At 38.8% G+C, this 22,363-nt stretch overlaps 1 protein-coding gene across 1 annotated transcript in view; it reads left to right on the top strand.

Moving 5' to 3' along the window:
* The first annotated feature begins 1,373 nt into the window (after positions 1–1,373).
* The window catches only part of LOC141912859 (uncharacterized), a 46,680-nt gene continuing 25,690 nt past the window's right edge, over positions 1,374–22,363 (top strand). Inside the window, exons 1-10 of the mRNA XM_074804275.1 lie at positions 1,374–5,456; positions 8,717–8,819; positions 9,938–10,104; positions 10,974–11,120; positions 13,851–13,868; positions 15,997–16,118; positions 17,375–17,422; positions 19,137–19,210; positions 20,333–20,419; positions 21,476–21,502. Of these exons, the coding sequence (XP_074660376.1) occupies positions 1,374–5,456; positions 8,717–8,819; positions 9,938–10,104; positions 10,974–11,120; positions 13,851–13,868; positions 15,997–16,118; positions 17,375–17,422; positions 19,137–19,210; positions 20,333–20,419; positions 21,476–21,502 (4,876 nt within the window). The remainder of the gene's footprint in view (positions 5,457–8,716; positions 8,820–9,937; positions 10,105–10,973; positions 11,121–13,850; positions 13,869–15,996; positions 16,119–17,374; positions 17,423–19,136; positions 19,211–20,332; positions 20,420–21,475; positions 21,503–22,363) is intronic.

Genomic DNA, 22,363 nt, shown 5'->3' with positions numbered 1-22,363 from the left:
ACCACGGCGGAAGTCGCGAGAGTTTATATTTCGAACATAATCGTCGCGACGATTTCCGAGGAAGCGTCGCCAGTCTTTTATCCGACCACAGCGAACACGTCGAATACTCGCGCGCGCCCGGTGGACAACGCTATAAATCTGAAAGCGAAGTCTTCCCCACCAGAGAACGGTCGCCTGATAACGGGGGACGACATTCGAGGAATCGGTCGCCGGCGTCGCAAAAATCAACGTTGTCTCCGATGAGATACGGAAGTTCGGAAGTTTTACCGCATGATGGCGAATTTCAGGCAAATACCGAATATAAAGAGACGTACATTAAGAAAAACATCCCGAGAAATACAAAACCTGTTCAAAGAGAAATTCCACATGAAGATTGGATTTCTCATCCTACGAATGAGGCTTCGGAAAATAGACTTCATGAGGAGCCAGATGACAAACTAAATGACACTGGACCACCACCACCACTACCAGCACCAGCACACAGAGATCTGGAGATAGAGGAACGATTGCATGAAAAATCGGATGAATTACCAAGTGACTTTCAACAGACTCAACCGACTCAGTCTAATCAGATAGATTACCTCTCAAATCACTCGTCTTCCGAAGTGCATGAAAGGCCAAATGTGACTGAACCATTAGAAATACAAGTTCCAGTGAATCATCAAACTCAGACCGATCTGATAGGGCCTGTTTCACCTCAGCCACAACAACCTCGGCCATTACAAAGTGTCGAAATTCCTGAACAGCAAATACCTGTTAACTACATGCCACCTGCGCAACCACCGGGACCACCTGTGCAACCAATGGGACCAGCCTCCTCGAGACCACTGTCCCCTCAACAACAACCAGTTCTTCAACCTTATCATAGTCAAATGTTACCAGTCTATGCTCCTCAAACACCAGTCTATGCTCCTACTTCAGTGATGGTTATATCACCACCTACGACATACCAGCCTCACTATAATCCTGGGTATATTCCAGTATCAGATCCATATGGTGGAGCATATCCAATGTATGGTCAAACCGGACATTATCCATCACCTGACTATGCTCCTAGGATGGACAGCGGGTATGCCACGCCGTACGTAACTGATCATTTAGAAAATACTAGTGACAACAATGATCAAGTTAGATTCCCGACTAATCAACTCGTTCCCCCTGAACATAACCGTCAAATATCTGTTGATAGTATCGAAGGTGAAAATGAAGTGAAGAAACCCGTTTCTATGGTTATTCCTGTAAAGGATGGATATTCCAGTGATAACAGTATGTCCGGCGATAGTCTGGATGAGGGAAAAACATCAACTACCAAAAATAAGAACCAAAAACGCTACAAACCATACAATCGTGCCGGGGTTCGCAAAGATGATGTGATGGTCGATAGTTTAGACGAACCATCTGATTTTGAATCTGATAAAATTAAAAAACGAGGTCCTACTTCCTGGAACAATCCGATCAATGAAATGCCCGAGTTGGAAACACCACACAAAAAGCAACCTAAGATCAAAGCAAGGCCTGAGAAAGAAATGTCCGCACAACAAGATCCTCCTTTTGGGAGCGAAGTGGCAGTTGAAGAAAGACCTTCAGTTCGACCAAAGCAGCGCTATCTAAAAAATAGTGAAAAATATGTTCGTCCAGTGAGAGCGTCAAAACCGTCCGTCAACAAGGTTAAGTCCAAAATCGATACCGGCCGAAATCAAAGTCCGTCTGCTGAACGTCCACCATCCAGGAGACCACCATTGAAACGTCCGCCAATGCTGATCGGCAACAATAAATCTTTAAGTAAGAGTACAACGGATTTATCACGCCGTCCTCTGTATCTGAGTAAAAACCTGAAACTTTCATCGAGTACCAGTGATATTTATACACAAACTGCATCTACATTCCAAGATAAAGCTATACAAGCTAGCGATGAAGACATACGAAGCGCTCGCGGAAGGATTAAATATCCTACGAGTAAATCTGTGAAATTTCGAGCCTCTCCATCTCCTACGAGGCGGAAACATGAACCCGGACAGAAATGCAGCTGCCCTATAAACCACAGTCCACCCCGTAAAGCACGGCCCGCACCCACGAAGAAGTGCACATGTCCTCACGACCATGGTCCTTTGAATCGCCAGGATTCAGGAACCCAATGCGGAGATGAATCATCGGAGGAAGAACCCTGTGGTGCCTGGTACGATTACGCAACAAAACCGACTAAAAAACTCCATCCTCAGAATAAAGTAATGCAACCAATTGAGAATCGAATGAATAAAAAGCAATATGATTCACAGGATCTGGATTATGGACGAGCACAATCGAGGTTAGATAACACTGAACCATTTGAGCGACCACAGAGTCCGTTACCGCCATTTGACTGTGATGATAGTCCGGACTATTTGAGAGAAACTCCTAGCCCTCAGCTGAATATTGAGTTCCCGCGTAGAGGTAAACCATCACCTATCTATGAGACGCCTGAACCTGGAGACGATCCAAAAATGAGTCCACTTCTAAAACACCATCCAAGACCAGCAGCAATTCAGGAGCAAGGTTCTAAGGATGAAAGTGATGGAGAAAGTCCAATTTCAGAAGTTGAATGTGTGGCACAACGTGTTATTAAGAAACCAGTAACTGATAAAGACTTTTTCTCCAGGCTCAAATCTGAACAAGCCAATGAAAAGTCACCTGTTTCTGAGGATGAGTGCGTGCCAAAAGTCACCATTCGAAAATCGGACAAAAATGTTGATGAACTATTGTCAAAATTGGAAACTAAACAATTGAAATGTATGGACCCGTCAACATACAGCTCTGAAAGCTCTGATGATGAAAAACTTACTTCGACTAACAAAACCCCAAGCGATGTAACATCATCCCAGCTTGTAGATGAACACAATGTTGTTCCACAACAAGCACCAGATAAAAAACTATTTCCACAAGTGGATGATTTCTTTCCAAAACGGGAAGAAGCTGATCCCCAAAAACCAACTAGTCAACAATTTGATCCTTTTGATCCATTCGCTGATCCATACAGCAAGCAGCAATCTTACAATGAACAAGATCCATTTGATCCATTTTACGTTCCGCCTCAACCATCGAAAACCATCTCAACACCTCAAAATGAACAAGTCTTCTTTATTGAAGTGAAGGATGATAAAACTTGCGCTGATAAAAATCCAGTGATTATTGAAGATGCAATAATTCCGAAGGTAAAGGGGAGGAATAAGGATAATTGGTTTGCTGAATTAGATAATAAAACTGATGAAGCTTTAGTAGACAATAACCAAATAATGAAGCCTGTACCTGTTTATCAAGGTCTTGAAGTTGACATCGGTCCTACAGAAACACGACGTGTAGTGCAACCAGACCCTTATGAGGTTGAAAATGTTGATGACAGTATTTTCCACCCGGATCAGACTGACAATGTGCAAACCCTTTTATTTCAACCACAGAAACTGACTGACGCTCACAACGTACCTTACAGACAAGAACAACAATTGAATCCTGGTAAAAATAATTTGTTCCATCCACAGCAAACTGATCCTAGCCATGAAGACATGTTGCATCCAGAATTTGTAGAAACCCAAGTGCCAGCAGTAAAAGAGCTTCAATTCAATGCTGGCCCAAATGACAGTTTATTCCATCCTGAAGAGGCCAGTCCTGAAAAAGACAATACAATGAAACGCCATGACCAATATATGGAAACACAGTTACCCGTTTATCAGGGACTGGAGGTTGATATAGGTCCCACTCGCAACAACATTTTCCATCCAGAGCAAACTGATCCTAAAAAGGATGATATTTTAGTGCCAGATCAAAGTGAAGTGGCACAGATGCCAGTCTATCAAGGTATTGAAGTTGAAATTGGGCCTCAAAGAGATAATAGTCCTGACACAAATGATGGTACAACTGATAAAACTCAGCTACTACCGAGTCCTGCTCCTAACTCGAATGATCCGAATAATGAAATGGACGGGCCAGTTATAGCTAAAGTAATTCAGGATCATTCTCGAAATGATCAGCGAGTTCCAGGTGCAGTTGCAGATATTGAAATCTCGATCGACTTCGACGATGAGAAAAGAGTCAAGTCAACTAATAACGAAAGACCTGAGAGCGTGACTGTTGATCACAATTTAAAAACCGTTACAGCAGAGAATGTTCCTCATATCGATATAACAGTTGAACACATCGGTAACACTCCCGTAGATTCCGAAGATGATCGTTATTTACCGGTTCGTAATGAGATACCAGATTATACGAATGAGGTTCAACAACAAGAGAGGAATTCACCGATTCCACCGGTCCGAGCTGTTGTACGTCCGAACTCAACAGGTACGAATCAACAAACCACGGAACCCGATGTAACCAATCGTCAGCCTTTAGTCGATCCATTCTGGGGCCATCCCGACGTCGTGCCGATGACGTCTAAAAATGAAGAAGTTATGTTCGATACGGCGGCTCCGGTCGACTCGACGTTCCGTTTCGAGGCGACGCAGCCGATGGAACTGCAGCCAGTCGGGAGCATCCGAGATCGGATATCGCTGTTTGAAAACACGAAAAAACTGACATCTCCGTCAAACGCGAATCATCGACCGATTGTTGAAAGTACGAACGGAATTAAAGACAAGATGTCGATGTTCGAGAATAAGAAGATTTATTTACCGGACACGTATCGTAGCGAAGAGATGTTACCGACGACGACGCAACAGAGGAACAACCGTCGCAGGTTCAGCAGCGGTAGCAGCGTTCATTCATCGGATACCGATACCGACGCTCCCGATCGTTCTCCGTCACCTGTTAGACCGAATTCCGCGCCACTTCTCGACAAACCGAACCACGGCGGTTCGTATCGTAATGGCGGCGCCGACGACGACGGTAGCAGCGACGACGAACGAGGTACGTGGCACGCCGTCTTTAAACCGAAGAAAGAATCGAGAAAATCAAAATCGCCGTCGCCCCGAGCGACGCGGGCGCGGTCACCGGTTTACGCGTCGACCGCGTATATGAACGTCGATAATACTTCGACGGGAAACTTTAAACCGCTCGAATTTCAGTTAGATCTAAAACCGATTATTCCGATCGATCGAGAGACCGGTCGTCGTTCTCCGATTACGATCGATCCGGCGAATCGCGACGCTCGTTCTCGTAATTCGTTAGGTAGCGATACCGATCACTTGAGCGATGACGACAAAGATCTCGTCCATTTCTCAAATTCCAATCATAACGATAAAACACCGGAAGATGAGAAATTAGCCGATTATTATATCAAATCACCGACTCCTCCGGAAGGTTCGCAAAATCCGAGTTTCTTCCCGAAGATTTATCGCCACCCTGCTCACGATTCATCGTCGGACTCGTCAGCTGCGAGCGTTTCCAGCCCTAGCGGCAGTCTCCGCGGACGACTGTGGATGGATAAAAACAAGCCGCCCGGAGCCCGATCGCAACGAGCCTTACGGTTATCGATGCAGAATGTCAAGGTAGCCTGGATTCAATTATCAGGTGGAAGCAAGGTGCTGGAATTTTCTTATCGATTATGAAATATTCAGAAAAACAGATTTCATATTTGATTCACGCTTTCAAAGATTTCACTTGATTTTACTTTTTCGTTTGGAATCGTTTGAAATCTTTTTTTCTGAATATTTGGTATAAACTATAAAACGTGGAAGAATGTGATTTTTATTTCTTTGACATCTTTTATTTTGTGGTGTTAGGTTATGAACGCTTTCTACCTCATTCTTACTCAGTAATATATGAATATATTTCTCCAGTTCGCTTGAAGTCGATTCTTTGAAGTGCAAAAGGCACTTTGAAGAATAAAAGGCAAAAAAAAGTCACGAGTCATGAGTTACATAATACATAAGTTATCGATCTGAGGATGTCGTATTACAGAATAACACGTGTAGTTTTAGGAATATATCAGTGTTCAGGGCACGTCTGCGCGTGTTCTCTGTGTATAGTCTCAATTCGTTTCCTTGCATACGCAATTTACTGATAAATCATAGATTTAATTGAAAACGTCTGATTATAATTTAAACTTTGTGGATTTCGTTTCAACGTTATTTCTAATTCTAATTGTTGAGTTGCGCGGTTAATTACTTTCAATTTTTATCCGATATATTCTCATTTCGATTCAAATTCTCTGATATATACCCCTTCAGTGGCCTCTATAATTCTGACGACAGCTGTCAATTTAATGCGTTGTATTTTTTATTATTGTGTATAGGATTACATAGGTTCTACTTTACTTCTAATGAACGTGACTCAATGGAGACCTCGGCTGGGCGGGGTTGAAGTTAAATTCAATTATTACTTCATTTTTCAAGAATGTTTAAGCGATTGTTGCGCAGAAAACGATTTGCATAGACACAAATTTTCAAAATAGCATTCGCCGATGAAAGCATCGTAAAGATTATTTTACAACAAAAAACGGAAGAAAAACTGTTTCTGAATTCGATTTATAGCATATTTTATCAATTGACCTAGTGGAACGGTTTGCATCTATGTCGATTTAAAAAAAAGCCTGTCTATAGAATATTGCAAATACAATTACTGCTTACGAATGAAAAAGCTTCGATACAGACAACACAATATAGGAATATGAAGCTATTGTCTCACGCAGCGGGGTGCCATCCAACAGGTGTGCGCCCTGTCATAGTTCTACGCATAATTATAATGGCTCTCGCTATTTCCCGTCGTCATCTTGCAAAATGCCCGAGGCGAAGTTTACCTCGATTCATCATTATTTATGATGCAAATTGCATAATTTTTCCACTCGTCGCCCGATGTTATTATTAAAATTATATACATCATGTGCATAAAACGTATGCGCAGCAATCGATCCACGCGTATCAAAAACAGTTGCGAAAAAGTTCGATAAAATTTAACGTTAAGTGAATTTTTTGAAATTTTCTAATCTTGACTTTAGATTGATTTTTTGTACGAGTACAAAAGAACAGAGGACAATAGTAGCTAGCGCTTAGTCATTTAGAAAATGAAGTAACCGCGGGGTGTACCCTATACGCACAGTACCGCACCCCCCTCGGCTTCAGATAGTTATCAGTAATATACGAGTTATGATGAATGTTGTATATAGCGTTGTTTGAGTGACATATGCGCGTTTTCAGTCGACTCACATCTTCACGTGTGACGACAATGTTCCTGTAACAATGCTCTCGTAGTCTTCATTATCGATCGCATCATCGTCGAAAAAATGTTATCCGAACATCGTGTTCACGTTAGTGTCCGATGACATGTTCATGTGTGTGTGAATTTTTGACTTTGGTATGCGGAGTACGTGACACCGCTCGGCGGATTCTGTGGACGACATACCTACCGTACACGTGTATATAAGGATTGAAATCTAAGTATGTTCAAAACGATTTGTTGCCAGTGCGTCGAAACGAAGAATCAAGAACGTCCCGAAGGCGCCGCTGCGGCCGACGACGATGATCTGAAAGATTACGAACTGCCGGAGAATAGTTCGCAATTCGAAGAGGTTCGGGACGAGGAAGCGTCACGTGATCATCGGGAATCCGATGAAGTGGTGATAGAACGAACACATCGTCAAGCGGAACAGAACGCACCCTCATCTGATATAGACACAGATCAGCGTGAATCGACTCCTAACATGGATGATTATAGTGGAGAATGTACCGATGAAGTTGTGCACAAAGAAGAACCAAGTCATGAAATCGATGTTAATATTGAAGTAGGTGACGCTGAAGTGAAAGAAGAATTGAACAAAGATGTCGCGTATGAACTACCGGAGGTTGACTATGAACTAACTAGCGATCCTGAAACTGTTAGAAATGATCTAGAAGTTGATGTTTTGGATGAATCAGTACCACAGCGTTTTATTGGTGATCGTGTACCTTATGATTTGAATCAGAAAGACGCAACAGCTTCTTATTATGAAGTCGACATTATTTGTGCTGAATCGTCCTTTGATATATGCACCAGTTTTAGAGGAGATGATATATATGAAATTGAGTGTACTGATCAGGTCTGTAATCTATCCATCATTTCGGTTATGGGATTTTCTGCTCTTCATTCGGTGAGAGACTTTCTAATTAACGCGGCGTTTGATAGCCCTCATTCGTGGTAAGTATCTTTATGGAGAATATTAGATACTTTTCTTTGTTGAATTATTTTTCTGGTTTGTGGTATTTTGATATTACTTTAGTTCATTTATCGCTGTGATTATTATATATGTAATGTTAGATAACGGCCTGGAACGGCCTGGGTGTAATTAATAGACTCAGGAATGCCATATCGATATCAGTAAGCTGATCTATCAGGGATGCATGTTTGTACTAATGTTACCTATGGTGGACTCGTATATATTACTGGACTAATGTTTGAGAACAGGATTCTTCCTCGTGCAGTTTTTAAATGCTCTTTTCTGGAACCAGTCAATGACCACAATTCTCAACAACAGTTTTTACATTTCTATCAACCTCGTCTGTGTTAATCTGCGAGTGCTGCAGCTAATGTTGTTGTTATGCCAGCATCTGAAGAACGGGTTCGAACTGGCAACAAATACCTGCCATTTACTAAATATCTGATGTCAGTATTATATGTAAGCGTGTATCGCTGGTGAGAATAAATTATGTGGGTGTAAGACGGAAGATACTGGATACTTTCAACCATAGGCATCTCACACAGTACAGAGTACCGTACTGTTGTCGACAACTCTTTCTTACAAACGTGTTATTTGGTTGTTTGATATTTTTTGCAGTACCCCAGTGAGGAAGAGGTTGCTGAAATGGAGGCAAAGAAGGTAGCGAAGGAACCACCAAAAGTTAAAGAGAAATCACAATATACGAAAACAGAACCAGAAAGTGAGTATCATCTCTGCTAAATTGATTGCTATGAATATTACTCCTTTGATTGATCTATTATAATCTGAACATCTATGTTATCTGGATCTGTAACCATGTCGACTGTAACCATGTCGACTGTATCTGTTAAACAATTTACATCATCTCAGATCTGACCAACTACGTAATAACGAATCATAATTAAACTAATACTTGACTGTATTGTATTTTTGTTCTATATCATAGACTTGATGTATATTTGAACACTAGCTACTGCGTTTCAGTTGTATTGTTTTATAGAACACTTCCGGCTTCGATCAAATTTCTTAAATATGAATTAAATAGCCATATGCTCTGTTTAGTCAGTCAATGGTACTCGATAAGTAAGTGGCAACATGAGTAACTACGGCTGCTGTTCCCGATATTTTTATTGTATTTTTATGTATTTATATGGTGGTATAAATTCCATATTTTCATACTGATAAAATTCAGACTGATCTCTTCGCGATAACGAATCAAGTTCATATCATCACGTACAACTATTTCTTAATTAAGGCGGCCATCTTGGATCATGCCAAATTTTGATCAGATCACATGAAAATTGTGCGAAATTTCAGTTGCACGCAAAAAAAAATTTGTCCAAGTAACTCAAAATCCAAGATGGCCGCTTAGTTGTGTAATATTTGGTATTAAGAAAATATGCGGCAAAAAGAATTCCACGGCTATTAATTGATTTATGGGACGCGTGCTTAATCAATTAATTCCATTGTTCGTAGATTATTACTCAGCTTAGGTCTAAGTAGCTTATAGACTATAGACGACACACCTCGCATGTGTGGAGGTCGGAAGGGAAAATGTTGCCTAAGTCGTGGTTCATTAAACGCATGAGAAAATTGACGATGGCAAGAAAATATCCTGGTACAGAAATATTAGATATTATTAAGTGAATCTGGCTTTAAGTCATTGTAGTTACGACTTAATCAAATGATGACTTACAAGATGACTTACAATTAGTAACCTGAATTTGATTTACAATTTGGGACTAAAAAATAGAGATGACTTCAGCAGCGATACGACGACAAGTGTGATTGTTATACTGCGCTGATTTCTAACTGCATTTTATCGTTAACCATCCACAGAGAAAGACATCGACAAGGTCGTGGAGAAGGGGGCATCTGAAAAACCAGAAAAGAAGAAATTTGTGATCGAAGAACAAGAATACCAGCCACCGAAACGTGAGAACTTCAAAGAAACGATGGAGAATAATAGTAAAGAAAGCAGCAAAGCTTTACCGGTTCAGATACAGGTTAGTGTTTTACTGTTTTCATCGGTAAACATACCGATCATAGGGGACTCAGTACAGACTTACAGCCTCGGTGAACTTAACCCTGACAATCAGAGGTGCTAACCCAATTAACTAATGATTGAGTTAACCGTAGTAAGGTTGAACCTAACCCTTGTATGGTTAAAGTTAATACTAGACCCATTAAACCGGTAAATTCTAAATTGTTTGATTAAATTGTTGAATTTAAACTCATAACAAGGGAGATGAGTTAAAATAACCCACAGTTTGATGTGGCCACTCCCTGTAGTTAATACCAGTCTCAGGGGAACTAAATTGAAACGCATGAGTTCGTATAGTACTGTATTATACACAGATGAGATGAAATATAATCCTTACTTTAATCATCACTGGTTGCATCATCATCATCATCATCATCATCATCATCATCATTGTCGATATTCTTACAGTTGATTTCATTTAATTTCAAATCATTCATCATGCGTAAACCGCCCACCCGACCGACACACTGGTCTCGCATGGGATTTTACTCTTATAACTTCAATATCTAATGGAATGCTAAATATTTGTTTTAATTTATTGTAAACCATGTTCAAATTCCATATATGATTGAAGCAGCCCTCTCAAAAAAACTTGATAGAACCATTCAAACCGGTCAGCCCGCAAAACACTGTTCATATTCTTACTCATGGAATAGTGATTGATGCTACAAGAGCTTGACTGAATATAGCAGTGCATTTTGAGAGTAGGGGGAGGGTAGTGGAAATGAAGGGCATAGATTTGGGGGATATGATAGATAGACAACTAAACGATAGCGTTGTGAATGAAACTAACGAAGTAGCATGTTTTTGTGCGGCATGTTTTTATTGTAGAATGAGAATGGCGACTGCGACGAGGAACCTCTCGTATTAATGCCTATATCCGAGCGAATGCAATTATACCAAAAACTGACCTCGCTGGCTCAGAGTCCGACTATACATCATATAGATAAACCAGTCCAATGGACGGTTGCCGCACTTGTAAGTTACCCGTCGGCCGTGCTGCGTGCATCCTCTCTATTCCGGCTTGTTACTACACATACATATATCATCTATCAATTTACTTTACTAATTTAACACGTATACGTGGATGTATTCTACAATACAGTCGACAATATCTATATTACACCCGGGCCTGGTTTTAGAGAATGTTCCCGGATGATCGGGGGTCAGTTGCATAGTCAAGGCTTAGATTTAATACTAGTCTAAGCTCACTAGTATTGGATTTAAGTCGTGACTGCAGCGCCCTGGTTTCACAATCCAGTCACATTCTCAATGTTCTCAACAATGATTGTGAAATTAAGCCGCGAGAAAAAGTCTTTATTTTTCATCCGATGGTTCAACATTTTAACCATGATTTTGGCTTTCGATAATCTTCGAAATGATTCAGATTTGTCGCGACTGTATTGTCGATACTCACACATACTAACACTTTGTCAGATCACGATTCCGGATGCAGAATTTTAGATATAATTTGATCCGCTATGAACTTTAGAAAATACCAGTTCTACAGAATTGAAATATTCCTGATATTAGATTCTGCTTCTAGCCGCGAACCCTTCGCTTATTAAGACAATAACGTATGATCATCAGAAACTTTCACTCGGCTAAAACTGAGAAAAGGCTAGATAAGTAATCATGATGAAAACAATGCTAAGCCTCTTTTCACGCGGTTATGGAAATAGCATTGAAGCTATAGTTGTAGAATATAAATCTAAAACCTCTCAGACTAAACTTCAAACATCTTCAACTCCCTATATATACATATAAACTCTTTGAGTATTCCACATTGTCGGTCGAGTAGTTCAAATATTTTTCCCCTGTAGAATATCACAGTATTTTAAGTATGAATCGAATATTTCATCTACTGTTCAGAGACTAGTGTTTTCTATAGGTCGGAATTAACTGGGATTTATGAATGAACGTTAAAATGAACGTCGATGACTGTAATGAAAGTTCAAACGACGTTCAACACTCGTCTGAACGAACGGTACGTGAAATATTCTGTTTGATTCGTCGTCACGCGTTTGAAATTTTCTCTGTCACTGTTTTCTTTAGATCTTTGTATAGATATCTATGAATCTGGACCGGACAGTCTCCGCAGTATCTCAGTTAGAATCAAACATTGGAAATTCACTTATTTCATGTCTAATTACAGTCAAAACTAACTGAGAACTATGAAAGGAGTCGTTAGATTCCGATAGCTGCTGATTGAAAATTTAGAAATTCTGTTTTTCACTTTGATTCACGTGTGATAAAATTAGACATATCTTTATTCACACTTATATTAAGATATGATTCCAGGCTGATACGGCTTCGAATGAAACACTTTTTGTAGAAATTTCCCCTAATCCCTTGTCACATGGTGGACACAACAGTTGGACTGCAAAATGGGCCGCATATCCAATGGTATTGGAAGTGCAGTGACTAGTGGCGAAAGCTGTGGCAATAATTTACTGACATTTTTTTTCAAGAACCTGTCAAAGCAATTGGCCAACGCTTTTGATTTTTTGAGGTCACTGTTTGCCCATCATGTAAGACCCACGGTGGCAATACGGATCACTGCGTACCCAGACAAAAATGGGAAACTGTGGCATCGTCATTATCATACACTCAAAACAAACAATCGTCGTTTAAAAAAGAAATTGATGACGAGCTCATTTCACCTTACAACTCAAACTGCGCAAACTCATTTTGCTTTTAGATTAATACACTGCGTTAAGACGCTTCAATGCAACAGAATAAAACAACTTAGGATTGTAATAATTACATCAGTTTGCTCTCGTAAACACTCATTCACGTTGAATTGGCTTTTAGATATTTTTTCTCTCGTCAGCGATGAGGGAATTCATAGATTAACTAACGCTCTCTTTCTGATCAATAATCAGTCAATGTTGTCCATATTGATTTTTTGTCTTGTTCATCGCGGTTATTACAAGCGATTATTGAGGATGAAAATATTCTCAACTACTTAAACAGCGGCTTTGCTCAACTAACCGTGACTCAGTAGGTCGTTGCGTATTTACAATTATGAAAATTAAAAATTAGAAAGCGATGCTGGTCCTTAGCAAGAGACTGAAACATTGTGTCTTACTTGAATTCTTTTGATTTTAATTTTGTAAATTTGGCTTATGAATTTCTAAATTCATACGTAATTTCCAAGACTCTTTTCGGCATGAATGACTTTTTAAAGCCAAGGGGAGTCATCAGTATGAATCCAGTGATTGTCATGTTATTGAAAAGAGCCTTTGATTGTCTCTCATCATTAAACGATGGTTTCACCGCAGGTTTTGATCCTGAACGGCTGCAGCAGTTTTCCCGGTACCCGCACAGAGAACATACCCTTTAGCTATGGGAATCAGGGAAAAGAAATCCTGAACCTGCTAATGCTTTATTTTTCAAAATAGATATTTTTCTTCTGTTCAGACTTTTTCATCGATGTTCAGAAAATTAATGCTTTCAGTAGAATTTAACAACAGATTTTAAAGTGCTGCACTCTGTATATATCTGTTACGTTACTGATTCATGTTTGATATAGTTTATTTCAGGTAATTCTTCATTATATTCTTTAAAATTCATTAAGTTTTTATATCGTGAATTCACAGTTTCGATATATATTTGCAACTATACGCGCACGCCATTGTTTTTTGAGATTATTATTATTCGATGCATTTTTAATCGTAAGATTTTGTTTTGTTTTGTTTTTTAAAGGATGAAAGCGATTCAGCGGTAAGATTTACTACTAATGGTTGTTTAGGGAAACGTAACTATCCGTAAAAATTCCCCTCCGAAAACAACATTCCTATCGTCAATTCTTTTATTTCTTCTCACGTCTATGAAATCCGATAGATGACGATAACTTAATTCATTTTCACCCGAACTATTGGTAATTCATGACAGATTCTCTTGTATTTTGAATGAGATGTTGCATGATGTATTAAAACTGCTGCGATGGTAGTAATGATTTGGTTTTGGGTGTTTTATCTATATTCACACGCGTATATTCGAAATCACTGTCATATCCTCTATATATATATATATATATATCCTCTATAGTTTTAAACCATATAGCGTCACTTTCACCACTTTCTACCGAGTTCCACGGTCGCCAGTAGAGACTTCTTCACCGACCGAATCATAAACCACTGAAACCAGAAGAATGAACAGATGTTATAGAATTAAAAATTAAACTTGATATAGACTTTGAGTGCTTAAAGAACTAAACTTTATTAGATCTCTCATCTGAGCTAATGTGTGAGAAGAGTAGTACTTTATAGGTGTAACTAGTTTAGTTGAGGCACAAACTTTCACTAATATATAATATCTTCATTTCTCATTCACCTTCTGAAGCTTCTATATATTAGTTGTGAAAGCTCGTGCGTCAAATTAATTGTTAACCTTATAAAGTACTATTGGTCTCTTTGTCCAGTTTACACCAGGCTCCTCTACAAATCTTTTAATACAAAAAGTCTTAATTTATTAATGAATAAGATCTCCAAATCTGCCAGATACTTATTTTACTGTTACTGTAAAGTCTCAAGAGACTGTGGAACTGGGTGCCTGGTAAATTCTACTAGAGATGTGTGCGTACTCTGCACTATTGAATGGTTTGTGTTTTAGTTCTGCTACTGATTCTAGGTAATTACTGACGACTAATGCTTTTTATCTAATGTAGCAAAATTAAGTCCACCGAAAAAAAAACAAACGGTTTTGATGCTTTAGATTAAAAACCGCATGCACTGAGTGAATATATATGGACTTGAGAATCTCTTTATTTCATGGAGGATAGTTTTTCATCAAGAAGTTCTAGTTTTAGACGTGTGAGGGTCGTACGTACGTAGACAATAACGACTCCGGGTTTCAGTCGAGTCAAAACTGTCAGGGGTGACATCATTCATCACTCAGACAATAGTCAGCATGTATTACTCAGCTTCAGGCAGGAGACACTGAGAACACAGTGTTAGTATCCAGCGGTACAGTCTCAACACTGTGTAACACTGTGTTAGTATTCTCAGTGTTATCACCAGCGCTGTGTTACAGTGTCACAGTCAGTTTACTATCATCATTATGTGCTGGGATTTATTGGGAAATTTTGGTTACTAGTTGCCACTAGCAACGTTTGTGATGGTGGAATTGTAAACGCTGTTTGATTGTACGTATGGTCGATGTTTGATGCGTAGCAGGCTCTGAAAGCAGGCGTAGTTCCTCTGTTCAGGACTTCAATATGACTGTATGATATCTGTGGACGTACTGAGTGTTTACTATTCTCTTACTGTTCCGTCCTGATAGAACGTTCCGTTCAATGTCAATGTTTTTTGGCATCGGAACAACAGTCGATATGAAGTTTACTTATGTTTTTATACCGGTGAGTTTTTGTGTATTGATTTGTGTCGTTCTGAAATTCAACTGTTCGCAGTGGAACGAGAAAGTTCACTGTATCTCATCTTCACGATCTTCCTGTCATCCGAGCATCAACCTGGATTTCATCTTCATAAAAATGTGTTTCACGCCTCACCATATTAACTATTAGTTCCTTTATTCTTGTCGTAGGTGAAGCGTGATGCATGGAACATTTTCAGACTCTCAGCAGAATCGGTGCTAATTAGAGTAACTCGTTAATAATTACTGCTGTACTTGAAAACTTGTATTTGTATTGATCCACCGCTCACTGTTCGGTCCCTATACTGACGGATCCAAGCATTTGTGCATTTATAAACTGGGGTCAGTTTCACTGAGCAAAATTTGAAGGCTTATATTTCTAATAGTCACCGACTCTGAAGTGAAACTGGCGCCCGGAATCCTAGATCTATTAATTGCTGAAATATTCATGTACGAAAATGTTTATTTATAATTTCAGAATTCTGAAAATATGTGTTGTGTTTGTAATAAACGTGTGTACGCCCTGGAGAGACTGACCGCTAATAAAAACACCTATCATAAAGATTGTTTCAAGTGTACAAAATGTCGTCGCAAACTTCTGTAAGTATCACCATAACCATGACAACAATCCCCACCCTTATCAACCCCTTACAACGTGGTAACTGTTTCTCAATCTCGGGTTCAAACCGAGAATGTATTTAGTTGTATTTTTACCGGAGACTCTGAATGGAATCAACCGGAGCCTGTTCCGTAGTTCTAGGGTAAATCTGACTCTATGAGTTAAGATTAGTTTATTTCCAATGTTTTAACCTTAGAGTCAGGTGTAACTGTGTCTAACCGGACTGTGATCGAGGAACTGGGTTTATTCGAACCACTCTCTTCCCCTGTTGCACAGTTCTCCTCGTTTACAGTTTTAACTACAGTTAAAACAACTGGAAACAAATGAACTAATTTTAACTGTAAGAGTCTGTCAACTGTGGAGCCAGTTTCTGGTCTACGAATCCCTATCAGTAGAAATGTGATGAAGATGCTGTTCGGTCACGTCACTGGAGGCAGACAGTGCTGCCACCTGTAGTTCAATGCGATGAAATCATACTGTGCGGTTATTACAAATTCACGGGATGTAAATTAATGGTCGACACGGAACTCGACCACATGTCTCCGGTCGGTCGACAAACTAAACAACACTTATTGCAAATTAATTTGTATCGCGTTCAATGATGGAAAGTGATTTATTAATTTATCGTCGTTTCGTGAGAGTGAATATAAAACCACTCATCAATTAGCTACAAGTGATTTCTTTCTTTTCCAATTCTGTAACGTGGAAACATAAAACACTTGTTCGAGTTCGTCGTTAGTCCAGAATAAAAACGGCAGTTCACCATCCTTTAAATACTATAGTAACAAATACAGCACATTCTGCTTCAAGTTGGATCTTTTCAGCAGACAAAATTCGTCCATGACTTGAGAGTGATATCTGAGTTGGATGGTACTCTTTTCAAAAATATCCGAGTTTGACGATTGAGTAGACTCCGCTCAAGTCTGATGTTTTGAGTCTAAAGCGATATCTGAGTTGGATTGTACATAATTCACAAACACAGTCAGAAAACTGTTTAAAATGGTTGATCTCTGAGTTGATCAGATCTGAATTGAGCGCAGTATGGCTGTATATGAATATCTGTTGGTAATGATAAAATAAATCATGCGTGTATGCACATCCTATGATAAACTAGTCGCGTGGAAGTGAAGGATGAAAACCCAGGCCAGGTCTCGCGTAAATCAGGGAATTTTCATAAAAACCTCGCATTTATTCAAAGTTGCAGTGTTTTGAATTGATACATGTTATTAATTTTCAGTCCTAATGAGTATTATGTCGCCCCGACCGGACAGGAACCTAATCCTGAGTAAGATGACTATAAATCATATATATATCTTACATACTTTACTCGTGGCTGAGGGAATTACGCTTGGCAACTGTTCCTACACTATTACCATCGCCACCCGCCCACCCGCCCGCCACCAACGTTGCGTCTGGCGATAACTAAAAATCGTTTTTATTTTTCTAACAAAACGACTAAAAATACCTGCATTCAGTATTCGATTAGACAATAGGAAGGTGAAGGTCGTTTTATTAGAACGATGATGCCCCGAGGTATCGTACGCTCGACTCCCATTTATCAATCCAAATTTTACAGATTTTATTCGCTGTTCATAATTCTATTTTTGCTTTTCATCGAAAACAAAATTCTAGCCAATTTTATTATTAACGTTCGCCCTGTTATTCTTTTTACGTTTTGCATGGTTTTTGGGTTTTGATTTTTGTTCATTTTCTTTCAAAAACTCGTTTTATTTCGCTGCATGTTCTACCTGAATAGTATCTGTAATTAGAAATCTCTGAGATCTCGAGTTCCTTCGTCGATAAAATATATTCTTAGAATTCTTTCGTTTTGGGTTAGCGGTTATTTAGTTCTCTGTTTTCATCATAGGTGGAGCTAGCTCTCCGCTCACTCTCCCGATTCATTCAGTCCAGATTTGAAGAACATTCAGGTGTATTTTATTTAGTCTGCAGAATTTTGCAGCTTCGCTTCATCCAAACGTGTCGTCTCTGCATTTGACTGCATTCGATAAAGTTTACATGTACTTTTAAACCGCATGTTTTACTATTGAATCAACGCGATTTATTTGTTGATTTAACTCAATCGTTTCTTCAATATTAGGATATCTTAATTCGATTTGGTTTAAGTCTGGTAATTTTATTTTCTATAAGACATTGCTCTTAAGTGTCGTGTATAATTGTTGATCGATGCAGGTCTAATAAAAGTTGCTGCGCGACGATGAAAACTTGATTAATTTCTCGTATTATATCAATCTCGCTGAATAATATATCATCGATCTCGAGATTGCGAATTAAGCTAATGAAATTATATCAAACCGCGGTCAAAGTTGTAAAAATATCTATTATTCATTGAACGTCCTTCATCAAGAGAACGACACTCTCTCTTCGTACGTAAACACGGAGACGGGTCAGAGAGGGATCTAACCTCCTCGCAGCAGCAGCAGCAGCAGCAGCAGCAGCAGCAGCAGCAGCAGCAGCAGCAATAAGTACGACTCAGGATTCTAACCTAGTTTATATCTATGCACACATGTTTACTATTCTGGAGATCTGGATCCAGTTCACTCAGTCGTTGGTTAAAATTTGACTCAAGGGTTCAAAATATCGGAAATGAACCGTATAGTCAAAATAAAAGAGTTTAAGTTACATGATTTTCAATTATTCCGCTCTTATCAAGTCACATTGTGGAACCGTGGATCTGCAAGTTGTTCTGCATTCAATTGTAACATGTGTCTATAGATATATAGCTAGTGAACGGTTCTGTGTTTAGTGTTGTTTGGATTACCGGCTTTAAAGTCCGTTTCAAAACGCGAAAAATCATCGGTCGTTTTTAATTGTAATTTCCTGCATAGGTAAGTTATTTCAAAAAGTGGTTTTATAAAAGTTTCTCATTTATTTATTAGCCGGGTTATAAGCTAGGGGATGCACTCCTCAAACACATGCTCCCTTCCACAATCCTGATTCAGTAATTGTATTCTAAAGATTTTTCCTGTTGTTTTTTTCAGGGCTGGTGATTTTTCGGTAAATGAGGGTAAACTGTTCTGTAAGCCTCATTTCATGGAGTTGTTCAGATTACGAGGTATGTATTCATTACCACTATCGATGTGTCTCAGCATGATTTATATGCATTTTGTCACTGAGAAAATATCTAAATTCTAGAGTCCAACACCTTAAAAACCCCTGGGAACACTCTGAATTTGTGGGCGTTCTAAAGAATTACCCCCTAAGTCTACAAGTAGCCAAGGTTTGACAAACCGGGCAGAAAGTTGATCAGTCCTAGGGTAGTTCTGTGGTTATGATCTTCGGCACCAGAGCTAGCAAAAGGCTTTAAAGATTTTAATTCTTTACCAAAATCGTTCGGATAATTAGTTCATTTGAAACCGTGAATTGCGGAATTAGTCGACCTCCCATGAATAAGTCTACCTCCCATGAATTATCACTTTGGCTTACATAAAGTATCACATATCAGTAGTTCCCAATTCATCCCACAGATGGAGCCAGTTCCCAATCATTGAAAGTTTCGAAGAATTTTTTTTTTCGTGATCGTTGAGTAATTTCGAATGACACAATATGGTAATTTCAATAATTCAGCATGAATATTCGCATAAATTTAAATAATTATGACAACAATGTAAAGTGATTTGAATTAATTAATGTAACTTGCTAACTATATCTACTAAATCGTCATCAATATTGCATAAAAGTTACTGACAAAAAACAATTATGAAATTTCAGTAAATTTTTGTTTGTTTTTTTCATTTGATTGTTAGCTTTTTGTTGTCGCGCATCACTCAGTTATAAACTTCTACAGTTACTTGTCTTTTGATAATTCCCTGATAGTCGGGGACATTACAGGAACCCTGAAAATAACATAATTTCTAAGTCAGCTATAAGTCTAACTAGACTAGTCTTAAAACTGGCCCCTAAAACCCCCGATTTCTTGTAACTGATATGATAAAACAATAAGGTTGATATTTTAAAACAGGCCCTCAAATGCCAGAAATTCAGCGAGCGCTGTTAGAAATACCCAGTAATTCTTTAGACGATATTCTCTGATTCTTTCTTGAATAAATACTGATTGATGCGCCTAATTTTCATTTTGACTGTGCATGTTTTATTAATTTGCTTACGTCACGTCACGTAATGATTCATTCAAAGCAATCCCTGGCTGCATATTTGTTTGCGTGTGGTTTGTTTACAGGACACTATGAGGATCGGTATAAAGGCAAAGAAAATATTCCTCAGCAACAAAATTCAACGATTGTTGTTAATAATCAACGTCTCAAAGGTGAGAGAGAGAGAAAGAAGAGAAATAGAGAGAGAAGAGTCCTTTTAGTGGCCTTTCGTAACCATCTGGAGCCAGTTGCTCAAATATCGTATTGAAAATGCAGGAAACCAGTTCCACAGTTAGTTAGGATATGACTAGAGTTAAATCATCAGAAATAAACTATCTTTAAGATTTCTACTCGAGCCTGTTTAACAAAGTACAATCCAATTCTATGGTTTTCAGTAAAGACTCTACAGTTAGAACTTTCTAAATGAACTAATTTTAATTCTGAGAGTCACATTAAACCATTTACTGTGGAACCGGTCCGGTTTTACTATCACTCTGTCAGTTCTACTAAACTATTGTGAGCAACTGCAGCCCCTGAAATTCCTTCCATGAATTGTTAAAACTCTTTATGACTGGAATTAACGGCATAGTTTCAATAACTTTCAATAACCTTTGATTAATTAACATCAATCCTAACCTAAATACTAATCCTAAATCACGACTGCTCTGTCATACACCTGCATAGTCTCAACACTGATATATCAGATAGAATTGTGATAGATTACTAGGTAACAAATCAAATTCAAAACCGATATATTTTCAATCAAGGCTTTTAGGCTGCTGTATCCTTTCCTGATTCCTATCGTATGGGGACATTTTCTGTCCCTTGTTATCGTACACCCTATTCATTAGGTGGGCCAGCTACAACGTCAGGAAGTGTGCTCTCATAGAGTCTTACGCCAAAAATCACGAGTAACTCTCATTCACTGGCTGCACTATCGGGTAGTGATATTATTATGTGTCGCATAATCATTTGTCTGTTTTCATGTCGTTCAGATTTGGCCATCTGAAAAATATATCTTTAAACAAGAGTTGAGATAGTTACCTGTGAAATACTAACATAGATCTATAATGAAGGGTGTTACAGACAGTACAGACCAAATCACTTCACCCCGATCAGATCACTATATGTATATATGTGTGTAAATAATGATACAAATATCACTCTATGTTAATCAAAAGAAATTTAATGAATGATTCTTACATCAAATCGTCCTGTATCGTTTTTAGGTGGATATTTCTTTATGAAAGGCCGAGGTAAAGTCTTCGCAGATCTTCACTCTTTTACGACTTCAATTCTTTCTTTTTTTCTATTGAAAAATAGCGATAATATTTCAATAAATATTCGGACGCCGGTAAAAGAGTGAAAATGATCGTATCATTAATAAACCTGTGTTTGCACTCATATCGATTGAACTCTCGTTGAACTCTCGTTGAACTCTCGTGATGAAAGTCGTTTAGTTTTTAGTTTCGTATAAAATTCAGAAATATTATTAACGCGTAATGCGTTAGTGTTCGTTTCACTCGTAAGAGGGCGCTGTTGTCAGGTTTTATGATATTGTCATATTACGTTCGTTAGACTGGGATTTATTTTCTCCCGTTGTGCTTCCGTTTCTGAAAATGCCACCAACAGCCAATTTCGATTTTGATTCCCGCCGCTAGAGGGCGGCCGTGTCAAATTATATTTCGATAGAAAGAATACTTGCACCATTTTTTCGTGATTTAACACCAGCACTTTTTGTCCCGACCTCGAAATTAAACCTTCGAATCAATGGTTGTTTTGTGGCCACAGACGAATGGCTAGATTCAAAATTCAAAATTTTCCAAAAGAATTGATAAATATTTCTGTTGTGTGTGTTGCACTGATCCGCTGTTTGCTGTGAAATTTCTCATTCCTTTTTTCCGTTCCAAAATATCGAGGAATGATATCAAAACTATCTTGATATTTGACCTTCGTTTTATAACGACCTCGGCGAGCATGTTACGTAGATTAGATATATCCCACTAGGCGGCAGCACATACTGGATGATAAATCCCAGTTGGACGCGTGAAAATATAGACCCTCCTCGAACAAAATGGCTGCCTCCGTTGACTATGACATCATCAAATTAACGTGCG

Source organism: Tubulanus polymorphus, chromosome 11 (assembly GCF_964204645.1).
Source record: "Tubulanus polymorphus chromosome 11, tnTubPoly1.2, whole genome shotgun sequence".
In the NCBI taxonomy this organism is placed as follows: Eukaryota; Metazoa; Nemertea; class Palaeonemertea; order Tubulaniformes; family Tubulanidae; genus Tubulanus; species Tubulanus polymorphus.
This window is presented reverse-complemented; position numbering and strand designations above follow the sequence as displayed.